The sequence below is a fragment of the Cherax quadricarinatus genome, chromosome 76, assembly GCF_038502225.1.
Source record: "Cherax quadricarinatus isolate ZL_2023a chromosome 76, ASM3850222v1, whole genome shotgun sequence".
NCBI lineage: Eukaryota > Metazoa > Arthropoda > Malacostraca > Decapoda > Parastacidae > Cherax > Cherax quadricarinatus.
Window position 1 is genome coordinate 2943952 of NC_091367.1, and position 26254 is coordinate 2970205.

The 26254-nt window shown below is 40.1% G+C and overlaps 1 protein-coding gene across 24 annotated transcripts in view; it reads left to right on the forward strand.

Moving 5' to 3' along the window:
- Nucleotides 1-26254, forward strand: part of LOC128703620 (calpain clp-1) — a 248795-nt gene that overhangs the window by 36920 nt on the left and 185621 nt on the right. For 21 of the 24 annotated variants that reach the window (XM_070101147.1, XM_070101144.1, XM_070101146.1 and 18 more), the window contains exons 2-4: nucleotides 9690-9855; nucleotides 24053-24166; nucleotides 25077-25109. In XM_070101147.1, the coding sequence (XP_069957248.1) occupies nucleotides 9791-9855; nucleotides 24053-24166; nucleotides 25077-25109 (212 nt within the window). In that variant the 5' untranslated portion in view covers nucleotides 9690-9790. The remainder of the gene's footprint in view (nucleotides 1-9689; nucleotides 9856-24052; nucleotides 24167-25076; nucleotides 25110-26254) is intronic. The other 3 variants (XM_070101158.1, XM_070101159.1, XM_070101162.1) reach the window with 2 other exon arrangements.

Consider the following 26254-nt stretch of genomic DNA (forward strand, 5'->3'; position numbering starts at 1 on the left):
ATATTGCAGATCTATGGCCGAATGCCCAGTCTGTGGTGCCGACGACCATTCTAATACATCTTGCAGTCAACCTCCATCTTGCCTTAATTGTAATGAAGCTCACCCTTTGTACTCCCGCCATTGCCAGGTCTACTTAAATGAACGTGAAATCCGTTGCCTCAAAGAGGCAGAAGGTCTCCCTTATGCTATGGCAGTTACTCATCTCCGCCTCCAAGGGAGACTACCCCGTGTTTCTTATTCTCATGTTTCCAACCATCCCCCCACTTCTGGGGTCCCATCTTCTGCAGCCTCCTCTGTTGTTACCCCTCCCATAGCCACTATGGCATCTAATCCTTTTGCTGTCCTTGGCTCTGATGTCCCGACTACAACTCAGTCTGTTCTCACATCTTCGAGTCCTTCCTCACAAGCCCCAGTATCGACAAGACCTCGTACGACACCTAATACCAATCGCCCCTCTACTCAGAAGTCCAAAAAATCCACATTGCTCAAATCTTCTTTGCCCCTTCCTTCCCTTCCACCTCCACACTTTACCTTTCCAGTCTCTGTACCTAGTTCTTCCCCTCTCTCTGGCTCTATTACAAGTGTGGAGATTCACCCTCCTCCTCGTACTATGCCTTCCACCCCCGTCCCCTCCCAAGTTTCTCCCTCTTCTGCCACCTCCCAGGTTTCTGCCTCTTCTGTCCCCCCCCCCACACTTCATCTCCAGTCCCTTACACTCTTCCCTCCCCCTCTACTTTGGTACAGTCCATTACTGTCCCAATCTTTACTCACCCTCCTCCTTCTATCTCCAATATGGTCTCCCATACATCTTTGAATTCAGAAACACTTGAAGCCATTTCAGAATATATTGCAGAGACTAAACCTTCCATGGACACTGATTCACTTCCTGTTCCTTCTCTTCCCTCTCCTCCATCTTCACAACCCCATTCTTCGCAACGCTCCGTTCCTTCGCTACTTGAACGTCTTCCAATGCCACCACACGTTGACTTTTCTAACCCCTCTAGTCCGTAGGTGCCTTTAGCTACAGATTCCTGGTATTTTCTTCATCGCCAATCATGGCCTATTTACAGTGGAATATCCGCGGCCTCGAGTAATTGGGGTGAGCTTCAGATGTTGCTTTCCAGGTTTTCCCCTGTTGGTGCTTGCTTACAAGAACCAAAATTACACTCGGCTGTTTTCCAACCTATCTCAGGCTATAATTTATTGTATTCTTCAAATCCTTTCTCAGATGGGACCTTTAATGAAAGTGCCCTTCTTCTACGCAATGATATTCCGTACTGTCAACTATTTGTCCATACCTCGCTGCATTACACTGCAGCCCGTATCCACTTGAATAAGTGGTTTACAATATGTTCTTTATATCTCTCTCCTTCTCGGGCATTTTCTATCCCAGACTTTGCCTTTCTTGTTTCATCCTTACCGCCACCACTTCTGTTACTTGGTGATTTTAATGCCCACCATTTCCTCTGGGGGGGGGGTCTCATTGTGACTCACGTGGCATCCAGTTGGAGGCTTTTCTCGCCTCACCCCCTCCATGTTTTAAATACGGGTACTCCCACCCATTTTGATCCTCGTACTCATACTCTCTCTTGCATCGATCTATCAGTCTGCTCTTCCTCCACTGCACTAGACTTCACCTGGTCTGTTCTACCAGACTTACATGACAGCGATCATTTTCCGATCATTCTTACTTCTCCTTCCTATTCACCACCTTTCCGTAGCCCTCGCTGGCAATTTGATTGGGCAAATTGGGATCTTTACTCACACCTCACTGCTTTTAGTGAGGTTCCTTCTTCATCCTTCATTGATGAGCTCCTACACATCTTCTCGACGTCAGTTTATACCGCAGCTTCTCATTCTATACCCCAAACCTCAGGTAGGCATTCTCAGAAGTGCATGCCTTGGTGGTCTCCTGCTTGTGCTCGTGCAGTACGTTTGAAACGTGCTGCATGGGGCACGTACCAGTACCATAGAACCGCTGAGAGACTTCTTGATTTTAAGCAGAAGCGTGCGATCGCTCGCCCTGTCATCCGTGAAGCTAAACGCACTTGTTGGCGAGACTATGTTTCCACCATCAGCTCTGCTTCTATGAGTGCAGTCTGGAAAAAAGTGAGGAAATTGAGTGGTAAATACTCTCCTGACCCAGCTCCTGTTCTACGGGTCGCTGGTGTTGATGTAGCAAACCCTCTCGACGTTGCCATTGAACTTGGCACACATCTGGTCCGTATTTCCCGAGGGCTCCATCTATGCCCCTCGTTTCTTTCCTCAAAGTCTGCCAGAGAGTTAGTACCCTTGAACTTCTCTTCTCTCAGAGAAGAACAGTATAATGTGCCTTTTACACTTCAAGAACTGGAGGCAACGCTCTCAGCTTGCCGATCATCGGCAGCTGGGCCTGACGACATTCATATTCGTATGTTACAACATTTACATCGGTCAGCCCTTGTAGTCCTCTTACACCTCTTCAATCTTATTTGGGCACAAGGAGTTCTTCCCCAGCTGTGGAAATCTGCCATTGTTCTCCCTTTCCGCAAACCGGGTACTACAGGACATGATGCCTCCCACTATCGCCCCATCGCTCTTACTAGTGCAGCTTGCAAAGTGATGGAACGTCTCGTAAATCGACGTTTAATGTGGTATTTAGAGACACACAACAGTCTCTCCGCTAGTCAATATGGCTTTCGTAAGGGTCGTTCTACCATAGACCCCTTACTACGCTTGGATACGTATGTTCGTAATGCCTTTGCGAATAATCACTCAGTTATTGCGATATTTTTTGACCTTGAGAAGGCATATGACACAACTTGGAGGTATAATATTTTGGCCCAGGCCCATTCCTTAGGCCTCCAAGGCAATCTACCATCCTTCCTTAAGAACTTTTTAACTGACAGACATTTCCGTGTTCGAGTCAATAATGTTCTTTCCCCGGACTTCGTCCAAGCTGAAGGTGTCCCTCAGGGATGTGTTCTAAGCACAACACTTTTTCTCCTTGCTATAAATGATTTGGCCTCTGTTCTTCCACCCAATATTTGGTCATCACTCTATGTTGATGACTTCGCTATTGCTTGTGCAGGCGCTGACTGTCATCTTATTGCAGTTTCTCTCCAGCATGCGGTCGACCGTGTTTCCACTTGGGCCACCACGCATGGGTTTAAATTTTCAAGTACCAAAACTCACCAAATTACTTTCACTAGACGCTCTGTTATCTCCGATCATCCTTTGTATCTCTATGCCTCCCGTATCCCCGAACATGATACAGTCAAGTTTCTAGGCCTTCTTTTTGACCGTCGGTTATCCTGGAAACCTCACATTACCTCTCTGAAGGCAACTTGTCACAGCCGGCTAAACCTTAAAACCCTTGCTCATCTTTCCTGGGGAGCTGATCGTCGAACTCTGCTTCGCCTACATTCAGCCCTCGTTTTATCGAAACTCGATTATGGTGACCAGATTTATTCCGCGGCCTCTCCTGCTACTCTCTCTAGCCTTAACTCTATCCATCACCAAGGATTACGTTTGTGCCTTGGTGCTTTTCGCTCTTCCCCTGTTGAGAGCCTCTATGCAGAAGCGAATGTTCCATCCTTGTCTGATCACTGTGATGCCCATTGCCTTCGCTACTATGTACGCTCTCACGATCTACACAATCCTTCCATTTATAGAATGGTCACCGATATTAGTAGACATTCTTTATTCGTTCGCCGCCCCTGTTTGCTCCGTCCCTTTTCTCTTCGCCTACATTCACTCTTGTCTTCCCTTCAGTTACCACCTTTATATGTTCATGTAGCATCTCACTTTTCCCTATCCCCCTGGGAAGTTCCAGCTGTTCGGGTCTGTTCTTTCTCACTCCCTCCTTCAGAGTGCAGGCACTGTACTTCCCATCTCCAGGCTAAAAATATCGTGCTTTTAGCATTTTTTTCATCAACATAATCGTGGTTGTCGTCGACTACTGTTAAGAGTGGTTGAAGGAGCCTCAGTTGCGTCCACCTACCTCCTTGTTTTATTGTGTGGCCCCGAATACTATATGAGGTCGCTAATACACTTATAAATTCCCTTCGCAATATTTAAAAATGGAATAGACATGTGAAGAATATTAAAAAAAATTAATATACCATGCTGTGTTGGTGCAAGTAATTAATGGTAGTAGTACTAAGTGTAGTGGCAATGTTGGCTGTAGTTGTGGTAGTATTTGCAGCAACAACAGACTCGCTAGGTAATTTACACATGTATGTTAATTGTACTTATGTGTACCTGTGCCTAAATAACGTTACCATCCGAATAGACATCCATCATCATCCATTACCTGGAGTTTACCTGGAGAGAGTTCCGGGGGTCAACGCCCCCGCGGCCCGGTCTGTGACCAGGCCTCCTGGTGGATCAGAGCCTGATCAACCAGGCTGTTGCTGCTGGCTGCACGCAAACCAACGTACGAGCCACAGCCCGGCTGGTCAGGAACCGACTTTAGGTGCTTGTCCAGTGCCAGCTTGAAGACTGCCAGGGGTCTGTTGGTAATCCCCCTTATGTATGCTGGGAGGCAGTTGAACAGTCTCGGGCCCCTGACACTTATTGTATGGTCTCTTAACGTGCTAGTGACACCCCTGCTTTTCATTGGGGGGATGTTGCATCGTCTGCCAAGTCTTTTGCTTTCGTAGTGAGTGATTTTCGTGTGCAAGTTCGGTACTAGTCCCTCTAGGATTTTCCAGGTGTATATAATCATGTATCTCTCCCGCCTGCGTTCCAGGGAATACAGGGAATACATTAATTATTATCAATTATTATTAGATCCTGAGTGTTCTACTGTAATTATTATTATCAAAAAGAAGCGCTAAGCCACAAGGGCTATACAGCGGTTCTACTGTAAGATCATGAAACTATCTTAATTGGAGACGTCGGAATCTAATTTCTCGTTTACTGCACTTTCTTCATCCTTGGTTCCTGTTTCTCGTTTCTTACCTTCCTATATGTTTACGCGCTATTGCGATTTTTTCCATTTAATTTCTCATCCCCTCCTTTCCCCCATTTCCTGTTACTCCCTTTCCCCATCCGGCGGCCGCAACCACTCCCAGCTGTCCCTTGGGTTTATTTTGGACTGGTGACTCCCTGGGACCTAGGGGTGAAGTTGGAGCCTCGTGAGGGGTTGCTCGCCTGGGTGTGGTTGCGAGGTTTGAGGCATGGTTCCTTGACGGAATACAGTGAGAAGGAATGGAGTGTATAGAAGGGATAGTTGAAGGTTTCTGGCTTTTCCTTACTGCCTACTGTGTAGGCGAAACGTTTCAGTCAATAAAGATACCCAACTGTTGCACATGTGACATCCTTTTTACTGCCTTCCTGCCTTGTCATCTATATTTCCTCCATGTTTACATCCTCTATCTCTGTCTGAGTATTCCATTCTTCCTGACTTCATATTTCCTCTCACGCTGGGTCCTCCATCCACTTTTCCATCTCTTATACTCTGCCCACTTATCTTCGGTATTTCCTACTCTCCAGACCCAATTATCTCATATTTCTCTCTCGTCTGTCATCTCTCTCTCTCTCTCTCTCTCTCTCTCTCTCTCTCTCTCTCTCTCTCTCTCTCTCTCTCTCTCTCTCTCTCTCTCTCTCTCTCTCTCTCTCAACCATATTATTAATCTCGTAACCTTTACCTAATATATTTCTTCTTTGTTAATATAATAATTCTATTTTGACTCTTGATTACTAAAGTTTAATATCTGTAATCATAGCCTGAGGTAGGCGATACACCACGTGCAACGCACTTCGCGTGAGCTGAGGGAGGAGAAATAGAAAGAGGTAGGAGGGAAGGTAGTAAGGGAGAGTGAGGGGAAAGTAGGAGAGAATGGTTGGAATTCAGTATTCCTACAAATTGAATAATGTAATGACGTCACATGACAATGCCAGTGTATTGTATAACTAGAGGAATTTCCATGTAAATCATTACCATTGTAAAACAGTATCTGTAAATATATGTATCTTCATGGAGAATCCAGATTTATTTATTTATAGAAGAATAAAGTGTAAATTAGACAACGCTCCAAAGTTAGCTTTATTAAGTTATACTGAGTTTGTTATTAACCTTGTTTGTGCGGATCCCACCATACATAAGAGGAATTACCAATAGACCCCTGGCTGCCTTCAAGAGGGAGCTGAACAGATACCTAAAGTCGGTGCGGGATCAACCGGGCTGTGGTTCGCACGTTGGATTGCGTGCGGCCAGCAGTAACAGCCTGGTTGATCAGGCCCTGATCCACCGGGAGGCCTGGTCATGGGCCGGGCCGCGCGATCATTGATCCCCGGAATACCCTCCAGGTAGACTTCAGGTAGCTACTGTCATCAAGGGGTTCCTTGATGTCGGTGGGGAACTTTATAAAAAGATTCTGACCTATCTTTCCATGCCTTGGATCGAATGTGCCTTAATAGAAGGGATATAAGTGTGAAAAAACTGATAGAGAAAGGACTGAGTTAAAAGGGGAAAGAAATATGTAAAGAGAAAAGGGGTTGTGAAGGTAGATAACTAGGGGTGACGAATTGATGAGGGACTAAGGGTGAGAGAAGGAAAAGAAGAGGGGATGTGGAGAGTAATTATGACTGATAGAGGTTAGTTAAAGTAGGTGACTAGAGGAGGGGAACGAAGAGTGGGAGGTGGGGGCAGGGATTTTAGTAAGGTGAGGGGCTAAGAGGAAAGGTTAGAGACTAGAGGAAAATGAGGAGGGGCAGGTTAACGAAGAGGAAGGAGTGGTAAAGAAATAATGAGTGCAAGAATGGGTGTGGCGCTGCTGCATTTGCCGCCGCCACCCTAGCCATGATAGCGTTATGATTTTTTGAAACTTTAAAAATACGTATATAAACCTCTCATGAATTGTTTATTATAATAAATTATTCATGCCAGATCCACAATAACTATTTATTATTATTAGTAGTAGTATTCAACAGTCATCTCTTATAAAACTCTTCAATATATATATTACGATTTTTTTTTGTAAATACAACAAAAATGCATCAAAAATTGAACAGCACGTACTAGGAAGGCCTTTTCACTCACTATTCAGTTTTGGATGCTCGTTTTTTGTATGTCCTGGTGAGGTAGGAATGATACCAAGCTTCTGGAATGGAATTCAATTAGATTTTATCCCATATATGCATATGACAATACATAATGCTGCGAGCAGCTCTCATCTGTTTTGAATGACAATGTCTACTTAGCCACACAAAGTACTCAGAACTTAACACGAGAAGGTGGCTGCTTGTCATGTTTCTTGGTCCTTTAGGAAAAAGTTGTTTGTCTCTTCATGAAAACATTCCCCGGAGAGGGGGAGAGAGAGGTAATAAAACGATGGGTTGAGGGGAAAATGTTGGCACCATGCCCCAAGTACAGGTCTAGTGTGTACCCAGGCTGCTGTTTCTGTATTTGACGTGAAATTAAGTCTAATTACCCTGTGTGTGCTCATTGAGTGTGTCAAGTCAGTCTCCAGTTTCTGGGATTTTTTTTATTTTTGTATACTTCATAACCTTTTCTGGGTATTCCTGTTGAGAGATATTTCGCCCACCAGGAATTTATTAATGTAATTCAGAAAAAGGAAAATGTAGCCTTTTGGTGAGGGATGGGGAATGGAAGAATTGGGGCAAACCCAGACAGTGCAGCAGCAGTAGACAGTCACGTGGGTGAGCTCAAGAGCGGAAGTAGGTCATGTCTACAAGATGACCAGAGATTTAACAGTTGAATTGTAGAGATACCCTGTATTGTCATGCAAGGAAGATAATGGTCATTCTTGTTGTACAGTCAGTGAAGGAACTAGAGCGATGTAGTTGTGGTCACGTGGTCGGGTCCACTAGTGGAAGTTGGCTAGCCCCATAACGTGAGCCAGAGATTTAGCATTTGCATTATAGGTTATAATCTCTGTATCAAGATTCCATGGTATTACTGTGTCAGTCACGTATTATTAACTTAAAAGGTATATACATAATACCGACAGGTTCATGAATAAGACACATGTACAGCACTCAGGTGTTGCAATTACATGTTTCAGATATGTATATGCAAAAAGTGTTTTTTGAGAACTGTAATTGTGGTTTTAAGTAAAAGCTACCATACTTTCCGCTGTATAGCCCTTGTGGCTTAGCGCTTCTTTTTTATTATAATAATAATAATAATACCATACTTTCAGAACAAATCAAAATAACAAGTTGAAAATATCGGGATTAATATTTCTACATCCTGCCTTAAAGCCTAAAGAAATGAATGAATCACACCAGGTGATCACCATCTGTGGAAGCTATTTATATTTCCTTTGATGACTGGTTCATCTCACCAGCTAGAAATGTTTACACAGGAACATGCCTTTAGTGTTTTACCACTGTATAATTATAGTTATTACTCAGTACTTATTTATATTAAGAGGTTTTCACCTGTCCATATGGCAACAATATGATACGGTTAAACCAGGCCATATTGTAAATTTGTAGACGTATTAAACTTCCCTCTTGAGAGCAATTATGGATCATTTGATAATTCCCTTTAGATACAGTATATGAAGGGTGTCGAAATGTCTTGGGCCTTTTACACTTATTGCATTATCCGCTGGTGTACTTTTTGCACTCCCTACTGTTCATTAGGGGTGCTGTGCACCATTTGTTAAGCTTCTTGCTCTTACAGGGAGTCATTTCAGTATGCAGATTTAGAACCAGTCCCTTTTGTATTTTCCAGGTATAGATTATAATTTTATATGTACTAGTAGGTTGGTAGACAGCAGCCATCCAGGAAGGTACTACCATCCTGCCAAGTGAGTGTGAAACGGAAACCTGTAATTGTTTTACATGATGGTAGGTTGGTAGACAGCAGCCATCCAGGAAGGTACTACTGTCCTGCCAAGTAAGTGTGAAATGGAAACCTGTAATTGTTTTACATGATGGTAGGATTGCTGGTGTCTTTTTTTTTTTTTTTTTCTCATAAACACACGGGTTAACAGGTATATCTTGCTGCTTCTAGTTCCACTTAGGTCACACTACACATTTATGTACACGCATATATTTACATACCCATCTGAGTTTTCTTCTGTTTTCATAGTTCTTTTTCTTCTTTATTTCTTATCTCCATGGGGAAGTGGAAAAGAATTCTTCCATAAGCCATGTGTGTTTTAAAGAGGCAACTAAAATGCCAGGAGCAAGGGACTAGTAACCTCTTCTCCTGTATAAATTACTAAATTTAAAAAGAAAAACTTTTAATTTTCTCTTTAGGTCACCCTGTATCGGTGAGATATGGCCAATTTGTTTAAAGAAAAGAAAAAAATTATCTTGTCTGCATTACCATGAGTACAGCTTGAGGGACTTTTAGGTGTTTTCATTCATACAGGTAATGAAAGTTCTCTGTACTGTACAGTAGTACATCCTTCAGACCTGCAATTTTGTTTGCCTTAAATGTGGCCATTAGTATGCAGCAACATTCCAGTCTAGAGAGTACAAGTTTGTCATTTTTGGCTTGGCAACTCTTGGTTTGAAGATTTTTTTATTAACCAGCCTATCATTTTACTTCAGTTGTGATAGTAAATTTGTTGGTCTTTAAATGTAATATCTTCAGATGTTGTTACTCCTAAATCATTGCTAATTGCAAATTGGAAAATTACTACTAAGTAAAAAGTGCAAAATTATAATCACTTTACAAAGCCTGCAAGTGTTTTTCATAGTACATATATCTTTTTCCTCTACAGCATTACAGTATATCCTAGTTTAAACAAATATAGTTTTAACCAGCAAGGAGCAGCTTTACAACAAATATAAGATCAGGTGAAACAGACGAGGAACCAGCAGCATGTTTGGCTTCCTGAAGAATGTTGTGGAGGATGTAGTAGACAGCGCCCAGGATGAGAGAAACCGGTGAGTTGTAAAGTTAACTCCTACCTCTGCTTTAATTTGAGTTGGTTCCAGGAATCATTGCCCACAGGGCCTGGTACCATTCAATTTCTAGCCTGATTTGTCAGGCTCCTGAGTCTTGCTGCACAAGGACTAGCTCGTATGAACCTATCAAATTCCCTCTTACTAATATTTAATATGCTAATGTGTATTTGTGCGGATGTATGTGATTAAATGCTTATCACATTCAATATCAACAAAAATTAATGCTTTTATGTTTCTGCTGTATTTACAAGTCACTTATAAACATTTAAATTATTCATGTATTGGGAGTGTATGAGAGTCTACAGATTGGAATGACATGAAATTTGGTGTCTTATAGAATAAATCTAGAAATTAGCATAAGACAGAACTGAGGAATGTTGCTTCATTGTTCTTTTGTGTGGCACTATCAGGTGGTGTCATTCAGAGCTTGCAGTATGAGCAGTAAAAAGGGTAACATAAGCAGTAATTTTGTTGCTAGCAAATAACTGTTGATATTAGTCAGATACTGTATATCTAGATTTAAGGTTAAGTAATGTCATCTGTTAAGGTATTGATGCCCACTACTATGGGAAGGGGGGACTTATAGAGCTATAGCTTAATCTGTTTAGGCTTCTATCCTTTGGAAGGAGTTGCCTTGATGCTGGTGAAAGGTTCTTAATCCAAAGAATTAAAGATACCATCTCTATTGGACCAAACCAGATTATTTCTTATTCCCCTGGTTCTGTATGACCCCTATGGGTTAGCAGTTACTCATGAATGTAGAGTACTACAATAATTCTGCTCAGACTTACTAGACTGATTGATGAGGCAGTTAATGCTGCCAGGTTGATGCCTAGTGTGGGTACCACAGCCAGAGTAATCAGGCACACCTTTCAAGGGATGTCTCTTTAATGCCTCTTTTATATGTATTAAACAGGAATATGGAACATTACTGTTAAACCACTAACCATTGCTAAAGGGATTTTGACGAATTCCTTTAACGTACGAATAATTATTTATTACTAGCACCTAATTATTGTTATATGAGCTGTTCTAGATATTTACTTTACCCTTTAGTGTTTAATCCATCAGAAATTGCTTTTTCAGAGGACATTACTAAAGCTTATATTAAAGATACAGTACCTTGGATGAGTATTGGAACTTGATTTGGAAATGTTAGTTCTTACACATGACCTCTGCATGGTTATGATCATTGTATTGGTGCAGCATGAGCATGGTAAATTTGTGGGTGACTGAAATTTTGTAGACCCATTTAATTGTTTCCTTTGACTTCTTAGAAAGTTAAGTAAGGCTTCAATATCTGCATCTGTTTCATTTTGTTATACAGGTACAGTGAAACCTCTACTTACGAATTTAATCAGTTCCGTGACCTTGCTCGCATCTCGATTTGCTCATTTGTTGAGTCATTTTTCATTTCAGTTAACTGAAATGGAATTAATCCATTCCACTGGAATTCCAGGCACGACAAAATATTGAAATATTTCCCTAATATCAACTCTATGGCTTATTTATCTATCACACTTCATCTAATATGACATAATGAACAATATTAATCATGTAGAAACATGATATATACACTAGAATGAATGAAATATGTCATTATGTATGTGAGGAGTGGTAGTGTGCAGCAGCAGCAGCACAGCAGCCATTGTGGTTGTTGGGGTCTATAAGGGCCACCACAGCGTCGTGACTAAATACCTTCCCATGCACACTGCATTGGATCACTATGTAGTTTCACAAGGAAAACAGCAATAATAATAATAATGTAAAGAAATTATGTAGTACTACAGCATTTACCTTGGAGATGGAGAAAAGATGCTGGGCACAGCAGCATATGCTGTCAGTTCATTTCATTTTGTCCTTTTTCCTTAATTGCTACACTCTTAATGTTACACTTTGTAACTCTTAATACACTTAATTCCTACACTCCATGGTAATCATCCTCTTTTTCTTCTTAGCACTCTCCTATGGATTTGCTTTCTTAGGACCCATGGTTAGAAATGAGAAATTTCGCAAAATAACTGCACAAAATGTAAGGAAAATACGAGAATTCCTTCATCCGCGATGCAGGCTCCATTAGCATATGTGGGCTGCCGAGCTTTTGTTTTGATATGCACTGCCATCTATGGTGGCGTGCTCAAACTAACTTATTATACATAGTACGTATGTACACATTATTATAGTATTACGTATTATATACATATTATTATAGTATTACGTATTATATACATATTATTATAGTACAGTGGACCCCCGGTTAACGATATTTTTTCACTCCAGAAGTATGTTCAGGTGCCAGTACTGACCGAATTTGTTCCCATAAGGAATATTGTGAAGTAGATTAGTCCATTTCAGACCCCCAAACATACACGTACAAACGCACTTACATAAATACACTTACATAATTGGTCGCATTCGGAAGTGATTGTTATGCGGGGGTCCACTGTATTACGTATTATATACATATTATTATAGTATTACATATTATATACATATTATTATTACGTATTATTGTTTATTAGTATGTACGTATTCTTATAATAATACGTACTCTTGCTTACCATTTTGAATTTTTATTCATACAGAAAATAGAAGATTTACTGTTATGCAGACTACTGCATTATTGTAATAATTGTATAAATAATGTCACCCCATTATAGTATAATAATAAGGTATTGAAAGGACCCCAATGGAAATAAGTCACTCTGACTTTTTTGGGTTATCCTAGGTTCTCTACACATATGCTGCTGTGTATGATAATCTATGTAACTGTATTGGTGTATGCCTGAATAAGCTTACTTACGACTGCGTATTTAATGGCCAGTCGGACAGGTATTGGACAGTGACGTCATTCGCTGACTCTTGAACGTCGCCAAAGAATTGAATATTTCTGCTACTTTGAGCTCAGTTTCAAGGTACTTTTCATCGTGAAACCAATCAAATTCGTATCTATTTCTGTAATATATCTTCCATTCTATCAAGTGAGACCCAAAAAACGAGAATACAACCATAAAAACCATACAAAAACATACTGCTAAGAGGTGGCTAATTGCTGAGAAGTGAACTCCGTTATTTATGGTCTGATTTCTTTTAATTTTGGTGTACTTTAAGAAGCATCTTTCCATCATACATTGCCCAAGTTTCAATAAGATAGTCCAACAAAGAACTGAGATCCAATTCCCTAGATCAAGAGCAAGAGCCCCTCACCAGCATCAAGGAACCTCCCTTGAGGCCTGCTCTCATCTTGAAATTTTGCTCGCATCTGGAAGCAAAAAATCGATCGAGCAATTGCTCATATCTTGAAAAACTCGCACGTTGGGGAACTCGTAAGTAGAGGTTCCACTGTAGTTGTAAAATAAATATTTGAAGTCCGACTGCTATTTATTACGTTAGAGATATTGTAGGCCAAGCCTTACCTGGAGTATACTGGGAGGGCATTCCAGGACCAATGCCTCTTTGGACTGGTCCATGACCAGGTCATATTGACTTTTTGGCTTTCCATTAGTGCTTGTTACTAGTCAAAGGATATTTTATATGAAGGAACCTGAAAAACTCTTCAGATTGTTGAACTTGACCGGGGTACAGTGGTCATTTGATTTCCATGTATTCAAACTAAAGAACGTGGAAATTTGGATAACACAAATTTTGGAGGAAGTTGACAAAAACAGGTGTTTTTTTATTAATGCAATCAATAGAACATAACTGCATTAATTCCCTCTTATTTATAACAAAATCATCATCAAATAATAGAGCCTACTAGACTGGAGAATACACTAGACCTCATCTTCACTAACAATGATGATCTGATAAGAAATGTCACCATATCAAAAACAATATACTCAGATCACAACATAATTGAGGTTCAGACATGTATGAGTGGAGCCCCAGACCGACATAATGAGATTAGTCACGAGGGAGCATTCACCAAATTCAACTTCAATAACAAAAACATAAAGTGGGACCAAGTAAACCAAGTCCTAACCGATATAAGCTGGGAAGATATACTAAGCAACACAGACCCCAACTTATGCCTAGAACAGATTAACTTGGTGGCACTCGATGTATGCACAAGGCTTATTCCTCTAAGAAAAAGGAGGAGTAGATGTAAAATAGAAAGAGACAGGCGCTTCCTTTACAGGCGACGGAAAAGAATAACAGAGCGGCTAAAAGAGGTCAATATATCTGAAATGCGTAGGGAGACACTGGTCAGAGAAATAGCAAGCATCGAACTTAAGCTAAAGGAATCTTATAGGAGTCAGGAATCGCGGGAAGAACTAAAAGCCATAAATGAAATCGAAAGAAACCCTAAGTATTTCTTCTCCTATGCCAAATCAAAGTCGAGAGCAACGTCCAGTATTGGGCCCCTACTTAAACAAGATGGGTCCTACACAGATGACAGCAAGGAAATGAGTGAGCTACTCAAGTCCCAATATGACTCAGTTTTTAGCAAGCCGCTAACCAGACTGAGAGTTGAAGATCAAAATTAATTTTTTATGAGAGAGCCACAGAATTTGGTTAACACAAGCCTATCTGATGTTATCCTGACGCCAAATGACTTCGAACAGGCGATAAATGACATGCCCATGCACTCTGCCCCAGGGCCAGACTCATGGAACTCTGTGTTCATCAAGAACTGCAAGAAGCCCCTATCATGAGCCTTTTCCATCCTATGGAGAGGGAGCATGGACACGGGGGTCGTCCCACAGTTACTAAAAACAGCAGACATAGCCCCACTCCACAAAGGGGGCAGTAAAGCAACAGCAAAGAACTACAGACTGATAGCACTAACATCCCATATCATAAAAATCTTTGAAAGGGTCCTAAGAAGCAAGATCACCACCCATCTAGAAACCCATCAGTTACACAACCCAGGGCAACATGGGTTTAGAACAGGTCGCTCCTGTCTGTCTCAACTATTGGATCACTACGACAAGGTCCTAGATGCACTAGAAGACAAAAAGAATGCAGATGTAATATATACAGACTTTGCAAAAGCCTTCGACAAGTGTGACCATGGTGTAATAGCGCACAAAATGCGTGCTAAAGGAATAACAGGAAAAGTCGGTTGATGGATCTATAATTTCCTCACTAACAGAACACAGAGAGTAGTCGTCAACAGAGTAAAGTCCGAGGCAGCTACGGTGAAAAGCTCTGTTCCACAAGGCACAGTACTCGCTCCCATCTTGTTCCTCATCCTCATATCCGACATAGACAAGGATGTCAGCCACAGCACTGTGTCTTCCTTTGCAGATGACACCCGAATCTGCATGATAGTGTCCTCCATTGCAGACACTGCAAGGCTCCAGGCGGACATCAACCAAATCTTTCAGTGGGCTGCAGAAAACAATGTGAAGTTCGACGATGAGAAATTTCAATTACTCAGATATGGTAAACACTAGGAAATTAAATCTTCATCAGAGTACAAGACAAATTCTGGCCACAAAATAGAGCAAAACACCAACGTCAAAGACCTGGGAGTGATCATGTCAGAGGATCTCACCTTCAAGGACCATAACATTGTATCAATCGCATCTGCTAGAAAAATGACTGGATGGATAATGAGAACCTTCAAAACTAGGGAGGCCAAGCCCATGATGACACTCTTCAGGTCACTTGTTCTATCTAGGCTGAAATATTGCTGCACACTAACAGCACCTTTCAAGGCAGGTGAAATTGCTGACCTAGAAAATGTACAGAGAACCTTCACGGCGCGCATAACTGAGATAAAACACCTCAATTACTGGGAGCGCTTGAGGTTCCTAAACCTGTATTTGTTGGAACGCAGGCGGGAGAGATACATGATTATATACACCTGGAAAATCCTAGAGGGACTAGTACCGAACTTGCACACGAAAATCACTCACTACAAAAGCAAAAGACTTGGCAGACGATGCAACATCCCCCCAATGAAAAGCAGGGGTGTCACTAGCATGTTAAGAGACCATACAATAAGTGTCAGGGGCCCGAGACTGTTCAACTGCCTCCCAGCATACATAAGGGGGATTACCAACAGACCCCTGGCAGTCTTCAAGCTGGCACTGGACAAGCACCTAAAGTCGGTTCCTGACCAGCCGGGCTGTGGCTCGTACGTTGGTTTGTGTGCAGCCAGCAGTAACAGCCTGGTTGATCAGGCTCTGATCCACCAGGAGGCCTGGTCACAGACCGGGCCGCGGGGGCGTTGACCCCCGGAACTCTCTCCAGGTAAACATGCAGGCAGATCATTGGCCAGACAGCCACTGTATGTTTCAAAATGTAATTGTGAGAAATTAGTTTAATTTTATGTACAAATGTTGATACTGTACAGACAGGTAAGGAATGAGGAAGATTATTATTTGTAATTTGTATTTTTATATTATTAGACTAAACCTAGTTGTACTATAGCTCTTTCTAGCTCAATACATAGTCAATACCAAATTCACTATATTAGACCATAGTGCAATTACTAGTGAGAGACGGGTGCTATTTTTAATTTGTATTTTTATATTATTAGATTAAACTCAGTTGTACCATAGCTCATTCTAACTCAATACATAGTCAATACCAAATTCACTATATTAGACCATAGTGCAATTACTAGTGAGAGACTAGTGCTATTTTTAATTTGTATTTTTATATTATTAGATTAAACCTATTGTACTATAGCTCATTCTAGCTCAAAACATAGACTCCACAAAAGTCAATATATTAGACTTAGTGCGATTACAAGTGAGAGTCTTGTTCTATTATTAATTTGTATTTTTATATTACTAGCTTATACCTAGTTGTACTTTAGCTCATTCCAGCACAACACATAGACAACATCAACTTCATTATGTGTAGTAGTGACTATACTCTACATGACCAAAATACTCTAGCTATATACTTGTCCAAACTTCCTACCACCACAGATATCAGTACTAGAACACAACACACAACTCAGGATATAAATAACCATAATTTAAACCTAGAAGATGATTGATCACGTTGACCCTGATCTAAACCTCCATAATCTGACACCCAATCAAAACCTATTGGAAAGTAACTGCCTTTATTACACAGCATCACAAGCCAGCACTATCCTAAACAATGCTAAAAGTCTATCAGTACTTAACTACAACATCAGGTCCTTAAGCAAACACTATGATGACCACCTAGCACTCCTTGAATCACTAAAGACACCCTTCTCCTGCATTATTCTTACTGAGACCTGGCTTAAGCAGGACACAATAGATATCTACCCTCTACCAGGATACACAGCAATTCACAACTGCAAACCAAACCAAGTTGGGGATGGTATTGCAATCTATTACTCTAACCAATTATCTTGTATTAGCACCACTTGCTTTAGTGATGAATATGGGGAATACATTTTTGCTAATTTTACTGTAAAAAACCTTAAGACTCCTACAACAATTGGTGCCGTTTACCGGATACCTCACACAAACATCCCAAATTTCAGTGAGAAATTAAAGTCACTAATAACAAACAGACAAATTAATAAGCACCACCTTCTCTTAGCTGGAGACTTCAACATCAACCTTGGCTTACTAGATGATCAGCCTGTAACTGATTTCATCAACAATATGAACAACACACTTCTCATACCAACAATAACTAAACCAACCAGGCTCACTGAGACAAGTGCAACCATAATAGACCACATATGGACCAATATACTAGCCCCCCTTAAATCAGGGATAATCACAGATAGCACTACAGACCACTACCCTACCTTCCTCCTGACAAACATTAGTAAACCACCACTTGAATACAACAAAGTCTCATTTAAACTCCATGACGAGGCCTCAGTAAGGAAGTTCACAGCTGACCTAGAGACTGTTGACTGGCCTACAGAATTCTCCAAGGCCAATGGTATTGATGACTGGACAGACATTTTATTAATAAATTACTTAGACTATACAACAAACATTGTCCTATAAAAACAAAACAGATCACAAACAAACGGCTTGGCTGCCCATGGCTAACCAGCACCATTCTGAAATCCATTGACAAGAAACACCAATATGAAAAGCAATATAGACAGGGCTTAATACACAAAGATATTCTTAAACACTATTCATCAGCTCTCACCAAAGTAATAAAGAAAGCCAAACAACTATACTACTCCAGTAGATTCACAGACACTAGAGGAGATATAAAAAAGACCTGGAAAACACTCTCTCAGATTCTAGGGACCCACAAACTGAGAAAAACCAAGAATATTGTCCTAACTAAACCTAATGAAACACCACTACATCCCACTGACACAGCTAACAAGATAAACAACTTCTCAACCATAGGATCTAATCTCGCCAGTAAAATCCCACATACCAATGCCCATGCTGGGGACTACCTAGATGGGAATTTCCCAAATTCCTTCTATCTTGCACCAACTGAGCCCACGGAAGTCAGGGAATCTGTCTCATGTCCCACCATTACTGTACAAGCGAGCAGCCCATGTCCTTTCGCATGCTATTTCATTACTTTTTAACAAGTCACTAGAGACTAGCACCTTCCCGAAACTACTCAAGATGGCAAGGGTTACACCAATACATAAAGGTGGTGACCCTACAGACTTAAACAACTATAGGCCAATATCTAACTTACCATTGCTATCCAAAATCTTTGAGAAACTCGTGCACAGGAGACTGTATTCATTTATAACGGCTCAAAACATACTCAACCCCTGCCAATTTGGATTCAGGAAAAATAAAAGCACTAATGATGCAATCATAAAAATGCTAGATCTGCTTTACACAGCATTGGAAAATAAGGAATATCCACTAGGAATTTTTATTGACCTAAGAAAAGCTTTTGACACAGTAGACCACGACATCCTACTCCACAAACTTGATCATTACGGTATAAGAGGCCATGCGCTTGCTTATTTCAAATCTTACATTACTAATAGGTATCAGTATGTCACCATTAAAGACACAGCATTAGCAACACGGCCACTTGATACTGGAGTTCCGCAGGGAAGTGTCCTTGGTCCCCTGCTCTTCCTCATATACATCAATGACCTTCCAAACGTATCCCAACACCTGAAACCCATTCATTCTCTTTGCTGACGACACGACTTATGTCATCTCTCACCCTAATCTTGCCACCCTCAACACCATTGTGAATGAGGAGCTGATCAAAATATCGACTTGGATGACAGCCAATAAACTTACACTTAACACTGACAAAGCCTACTATATTATGTTTGGTAGCAGAGTAGGAGATGCACAAATTAACATTAAGATTGACAACACTCTAATTACCAGAAATAATGGGGGCAAATTCCTAGGCTTATACCTTGACAACAACCTGAATTTCAGCACCCATATCCAGCATATAACCAAAAAAGTATCCAAAACGGTTGGGATCCTCTCCAAGATACGATACTACGTGCCGCAAAATGCCCTTCTCACACTATACCACTCACTTATTTATCCATACCTCACCTATGCTATTTGTGCTTGGGGATCAACTGCAGCAACACACCTAAAGCCAATAATAACCCAACAAAAAGCTGCAGTAAGAATAATCACTAAATCCCATCCCTGGCAACACCCCCCCCCCACTCTTTATAGACCTAAACTTACTCCCTGTTCAGTACATCCACACTTACTACTGTGCAATCTACATCTACAGGGCCTTAAACTCTAATATCAACCTTGACCTAAAATGCTTTCTTGATAGTTGTGACAGAACCCACAGGCATAACACCAGACACAAACATCTCTACGACATTCCCCGTGTCCGACTAAACCTTTACAAAAATTCAATGTATGTCAAAGGCCCTAAAATCTGGAATACCCTACCTGAGAACTCTAGAACTGCAGACACATTCATCACCTTCAAAACTACCATTAGAAAACATCTTATCTCCCTGATACACCCCGTCAACTAACTACACAAATACCACCTGGTGGTTCACACTTACACTCACTCACCCATTTGACCATAAACAGAAATATCAATCTCAATCTTAAAATAATGAATCCTGTGATACTCCAATACTGAAACTATGTGCTGTGCCAAAACAAAAGCATTCACATTGCTAAACTCACAAACTAGTATTTAGTCACTTAGCCATAATACCAACTTACCTCATAATTTGTAATATTTTACAATTAACCCTTTGACTGTTTCCGACGTATAAATACGTCTTACGAGCCAATGTTTCTGACGTATTTATACGCACAAATTCTAGCGGCTTCAAATCGCGCGCCAAAGGCCTGGTAGGCCTACACGGGAGAGAATGGGTCTCAGTGGTCGGTGTGCACCCTGTGAAAAAAATCTCGGACCTAGCGGTGCATTGTGGGAACGCCATGTTGTCAGTCCATTTTCACCATGCCTCTCGGTAAGAAGTTCCTCACTCCTCGGCGGATTGGAGGTCTTTTGTTCCCAAGTGATAGCTCTAACAGCGATGAAAATGTCAGTGACAGTGAATTCAAGGGTTTTCAAGTGAGTGTTACCGAAAAAAGTGCCCAGGATAACGTAAATAGTGACGAAAACCCAGATGACCCACAACCTTCGACCTCTGGTGCTGTGCCGGCTTGTTCACATTCACCTTCGCCTGTACCAGGACGAAAGAGGAAACTATTTGGTCGTGTACAACACCCTGATGATAGCAGTGATAGTGATAGTGATAGTGATAGTGATTTCAAGGTCATTGAAAGCAGTTCTAGTGACAGTGAGAGTGAATATTCCCCAGTGAAGCGCCAGTATGTACGACGTAGCATGCGGTCTGGTAGTGTTTCATATGTTGTTCCAAGGGGAAGGAGAAACTCTGGGAGCACATCCCGTGGCCCAACACCACGACCTGATAGTGAAGATGATGATATTGTAACGATGGGTATGAATGGTGACAGTGAGGGAGGAGGCAGTGGTGGTGATAGTGAGGGTGGCACGGCCCATGTGGCACCATCACCGGGCCACGCTACTAGCCACGCGGCTGACTCAGCAGAACAACCAGCCTCACCCTACCCCACACTGCCACAACCTGCACCACCACAACCTGCACAGCCACAACCACAGCCACAACCACGGTACAATATCCAGACCCCACCAGCAGACCGCATCTGGGATTGGCAGGACGGTGACGAGTTTGTTCCCAGTCCCCATGACTTTGATGAAACACAAAGTGGAATAAAGCCATCTTGTCCACTTGGGAACAATGCCAGTGAACTGGACTGCTTTGAGTTATTCTTCGATGAACCCCTGATGGACATCATTGTCAGGGAAACCAACACATACTGTGAATACACCATGGCAAATACAATTCTCTCACCAAAATCACGGCTACACAAGTGGAAGGAGACAACTGTGGCAGAGATGTACCTGTTTTTTGCCACAATAATGCTTATGCCACATGTGTATAAGCACACTGTCACCACATACTGGACAACAGATCGCCTGATTTCAACTCCAGGTTTTAGTGACATTATAGGTGTCAATCGTTTCCTGATACTGTTGCGTATGTTACACTTTTCAGACAAAACCAGGCCTGACAGAAGCGACAGGTTATATAAGATAAGAAATGTGTTTATGTACCTGAAACAAAAGTGCTGCATGTATTTTTATCCCTTCAGGAAGCTTGTTATTGATGAGTCCTTGATTTTATTCAAAGGAAGACTCTCATTCAAGCAATATATACCAAGCAAGAGGAAACGCTTTGGTATAAAGCTATTTGTACTGTGTGATTGCAGAAGTGGTCTTGTTTTAGATATTATTGTGTACACTGGCAGTAATACTTTGAGAGATACCATGAAGTTATTGGGTATCTCTGGTGATGTGGTTCGAACAATGATGGAACCATATCTTGGTAAGGGGCATATGTTATTTACTGATAACTGGTACACAAGCCCCTTACTCAGTGATTTCTTGCGAGTGAACTTGACAGACGTGTGTGGCACAGTGCGTGGTAATCGCAAACATATGCCAAGGTTCAACGCTGGCACTCGCAGAGGTGAGGTGCAAGCCTTTGCTGCCAATGACATCATGGCATTTCGGTGGCATGACAAACGTGATGTCACATTGTTGACATCAGTTCACACAAACGAAATGGTACCCAGTGGCAGGGACAACAGAGAGACCAATGAACCCATTCTAAAGCCTGCAGCTGTCATGGACTACAACCTCAATATGCGCTTAGTGGACAAATGTGACATGCAGATTGGGTTTGCAGACTGTGTACGCAAGAGTTATAAGTGGTATATCAAACTTTTTTTCCATCTTGTTGATATCTCTATGCTAAATGCTTATAACATATACAAGTTGAAGACCAACAAAACACCAAAATATGGTGAATTTTGCCTGTCAGTAATCAGACAAATAATTGCAAAGTACAAAGGAGCAACTCCTGCAATAGACCAGCGCCCACAGACGTCATCTCGTTTGAGGCCTGGTGATCACTACCCCATACAACTGCCTCCTACTACTGCCAAGAAAAATGCTCAGAAGAGGTGTTATGTATGTATGCATACCACAAAACGCCCACAAACACGCAGAGACACTCGTTTTATGTGTGAGGAGTGTGAAGTGCCCCTCTGCATATACCCATGTTTCAAAGAGTTCCACAAGCTGCAGCAGTTCTAGGAACATGGTTAGTGACTGTACATATGTATATATATTATGGAACAATAGTAATAAACATTGTTTTGTATTGTTTGTTTGTGTAAACAAAGTGTATACACAAACTAATAGTGATAAAGTTTGTTCTGTTATTGTGTTGTAAATAATGAGTGTATATTTGAACAATGCACCTTACATTGGTCTCACAAGCCACATAAGTTACCTGGAAAAGAAAAATATTGAAAAATGCAAGAAACCTTTGAATTAGAGTAAATAAAAGAATACCGGGCGGGCGGCAGTCGCCGCTGTTGCCATACGCACGTCGATTTCTGCAAACTTTGCGGCTCTATATCTCGGTAAGTACTGATGGCAAAAAATTTTTTTTAGGCTTAAAACACTAGTAAAAATATTCCTAACATTTTCATAAGAAAAAATAATTTTTTTTTTTTTCGAATATTTGGCGACATAGAATGACAGTTTCAGACAGGGCCCTGAAACAGTCAAAGGGTTAAGAATAAAACTAAGTCTGCCCGAAATGCCTAGCCATGCTAAGCGTTCTAGTGGTACACTCTGTAATCATTATTTTACTACATGTAAACCACACAATAACCAAATTTCTGTAAACTCAGCATTGTAATCCTTATAGAGAATAAACTTTGAATTTGAATTTGAAAGGAGGGGAGAGAGAGAGAAAGGAAGCAGGGAGAGGCTTAAAACTGGCTTAGCTTTCTTTCTTGAGTTATCATTGGGCATAATGTAAAATTTCTCCCTTACTGGAGAGGAAAATCTAAAAAATATAAAAAACTTAACAAAATTTGATGTTTAGTCCTGGCTTTGATGCTTATTAAATATGGTAATATTAATCTAATAACTGTAGTGTCCTTAGATATGGATGATATTACCTGTATGTGCCTTAAAATATGTTTTATATCATTAAAACAGTTTATAAAATAGATTGAAGCAGTATAATTTCCCTGCAGTTTTAATTGTGTTGATTTAAAATAGGATGGTGGACAGTATTGGTGTTATTTAAAATTGTTTCATATCGGAATGTGATCTTTATTCCATGTGTTAGCTTAATGTATTTATGTATAGTTTTTCTTTTACTGTATATTTATTTTTAATTAAATTATAATTCTTTTATATATGAATATCTTTTGACATTTGGAGATGCAGCTTTCTGCAGATGTCATCTCAGATACTCCACCACAGATTAGACTCACATATTTAGTTATTTAATGCAGTTTAACATTTTTCCTAGGAATTTTCCAAGTGTAACATCTTTTCTTTATCACTATAATTGCAGGTATGATAACCTGCAATGCAATTTGCTAAAGCATTATAGTATCATAGTACAGTAATGCATGTATAATTAGATAAATAATGCACTAAGATTTAAAAGAAGCATCATGATAAATGGAAGCCAGTCACAAAGGTATGAAAAAAATTTGCCTGTGTCCACCATCCCAAATACGACTTTTTATTTAGTCACAGTTCACTCCTAATGCATACTTCTGTAACTTTGTATGCACTGTATGCTAATCCCCTTTATATATTCTTCTTATCCCTGCTCCTTAGTGTACTAACTACCTTTTGCATATGCTGTTTGTGTGTGCATGTGACTTGTGAATAGTCGTGGGTCGAGCAGAGACTACCATTCAGGAGGAAGAGGTGGCGGTGGTCAACAACCTGGCAGTAACTACAAGGATGTTACTGATCAGATCACTGATGAGTTGGGAACCCTTAGGTCAGTACAGTATTGTGGTAACTCACATATTGGTTCCAAGGTAGCAGGCATCACATGGTTGCCTTTGTAACAAATAATTTGCTGCTTCATTCCTGAAAAGAATTGAAGAATAAGAAGAATAAATGAAGAAAAAAGATTTCGTTTCTTTGTAAAGGTTACAATGTGTAATTATAATTTTGGTTTGCTAAGTACAAAGAAAGCCACTATCATGCCTGGGCATTTCGGGCAGACTAATCCTAGTACATAATAACTAGAGAATACAGTACAGTACTTAATGTATAATATTAAGGTTAATAAGATACTGTACATAATCTATATCAATAAGCATTAAAATTTTTTAAATTTAGTCATACGCAGAGATCACTGATACAGTACAATTTATAGAGTACAGTATTACAGTCCAGGACTTACACATCGTTACAGTAGACCCTTGATATTATGAACTAATAGGGGAAGGGGAGCAGGTGGTTGGTAATGATTATTATGGTAGATAGTAACAGTAACAGACATTTCTGTAACCCAGCAGATTTTGTTCATTATTTGTGAAGTGATATATAGTATATATATATAACGCGTGTTCTTTGCTGTTATGTCATTTGTTTCTAGTTAAAAATTCTTAAATTTCCCATAGGTAATTTTACTTTAAAATCTAAACTGAATATGTATTATAATAATTTCACATAATTTTATTCCATAATGTTTTTTAAATTTTTTGCTTGACAAGAAAGTTTGTGAAGGTGTATACATGTACTCAAATATTAACTATGCAAATGCTCTTTGTTCTGTCAGGTTAGAATGTATTTTCATAGCATTCTTTATATTGTTTATTTAAATGCAGAGCAGAACTACAGAGATTTTATTCTATATTTTTTTTTAATATTTATTACAGTTAATGTTAAAATTTTTCCAGACCCAACAACCCTCCACAAGGTTATTATGGCGGGTGAGTATTGTATAGTATTACGTATTAATATTATTATTATTATTATTATTATTATTATTATTATTATATTTCATTATTATTACATTACAATATCTTCATTCAGTATTATTTTATTATTATTATTATTGCTTTCTTCTTTGATACTGTCAAGAAATTTTCTTTTAAATTTATATTGTTTTATATCATATTCAACTTTGTTCTACTGAAAGATACAGTACCATATTGACACGAAGCAGCTACCCGATCATGTAAAATGACGGGTAAACCCAAGTCTCGTACGTACTTACTGTACATTCATTATACATGTATCATAACTTTCCTATGTACAGTATTTCATGATAGCTGTTAATCTTATGTACTGTAATACAGTAAATCCTCGATATAATGAACCTCGACATAATGGCAATCTGAAATAAACTACAAAATCCACTAGGTAAATTATACCTTTAACTCATTTTCAGCGAGTATTGCAATACGTACTGTATACAGTACTCCCCCCGTATCCATGGGATACCCAGAAGTGCGGATAGTAGCGAACCCTATATACAGTATGTCATTTTTCATTTGCGTACATACTTATGATAAAGTTAATTGATAAGTTTTGCACAATGAGTCGAGAATTGGCACTTTTTCACTGGGAAGCACTTCACGGATTCTCTTAGGCTTTGAAGACCTGCCAGCATCAGTACTTTTGAGGCCATTATTAAGCAAAATTAAGGGTTATTTTCAGGCCATGGTAAACCGCACGTAATTGAAAGCATGGAAACTGAATCCACGGATATGGGGGTTCTGCTGTATCTAAACTGTGTGCACAGTGTGGTGGAAGGAACACATCCATATGTGGATTCAGTGTAATGGTGCCCTCATAGAGCATATTTTGGGACCTACAAGTGATTGCATAATAAAGTGACTTTTTTGGCCTATGTATGGAGACTTTGAACTTTCCCTGAGTAACTTTAGTGTTTTTTCTGTTTTTTAATATTGTGATTTAACAGACACTAGGAGAATTTTTCCCTTACCCCCATTAATCTGTTATATCCAGATTTTAATTTTTTCTTTCCAATGGACCAGCTCTAAGACCAGACTATATGGTTGGTGATTCCCTCAACTCATAACAGATACAGAAAATTTGCTTCTTAGAAATT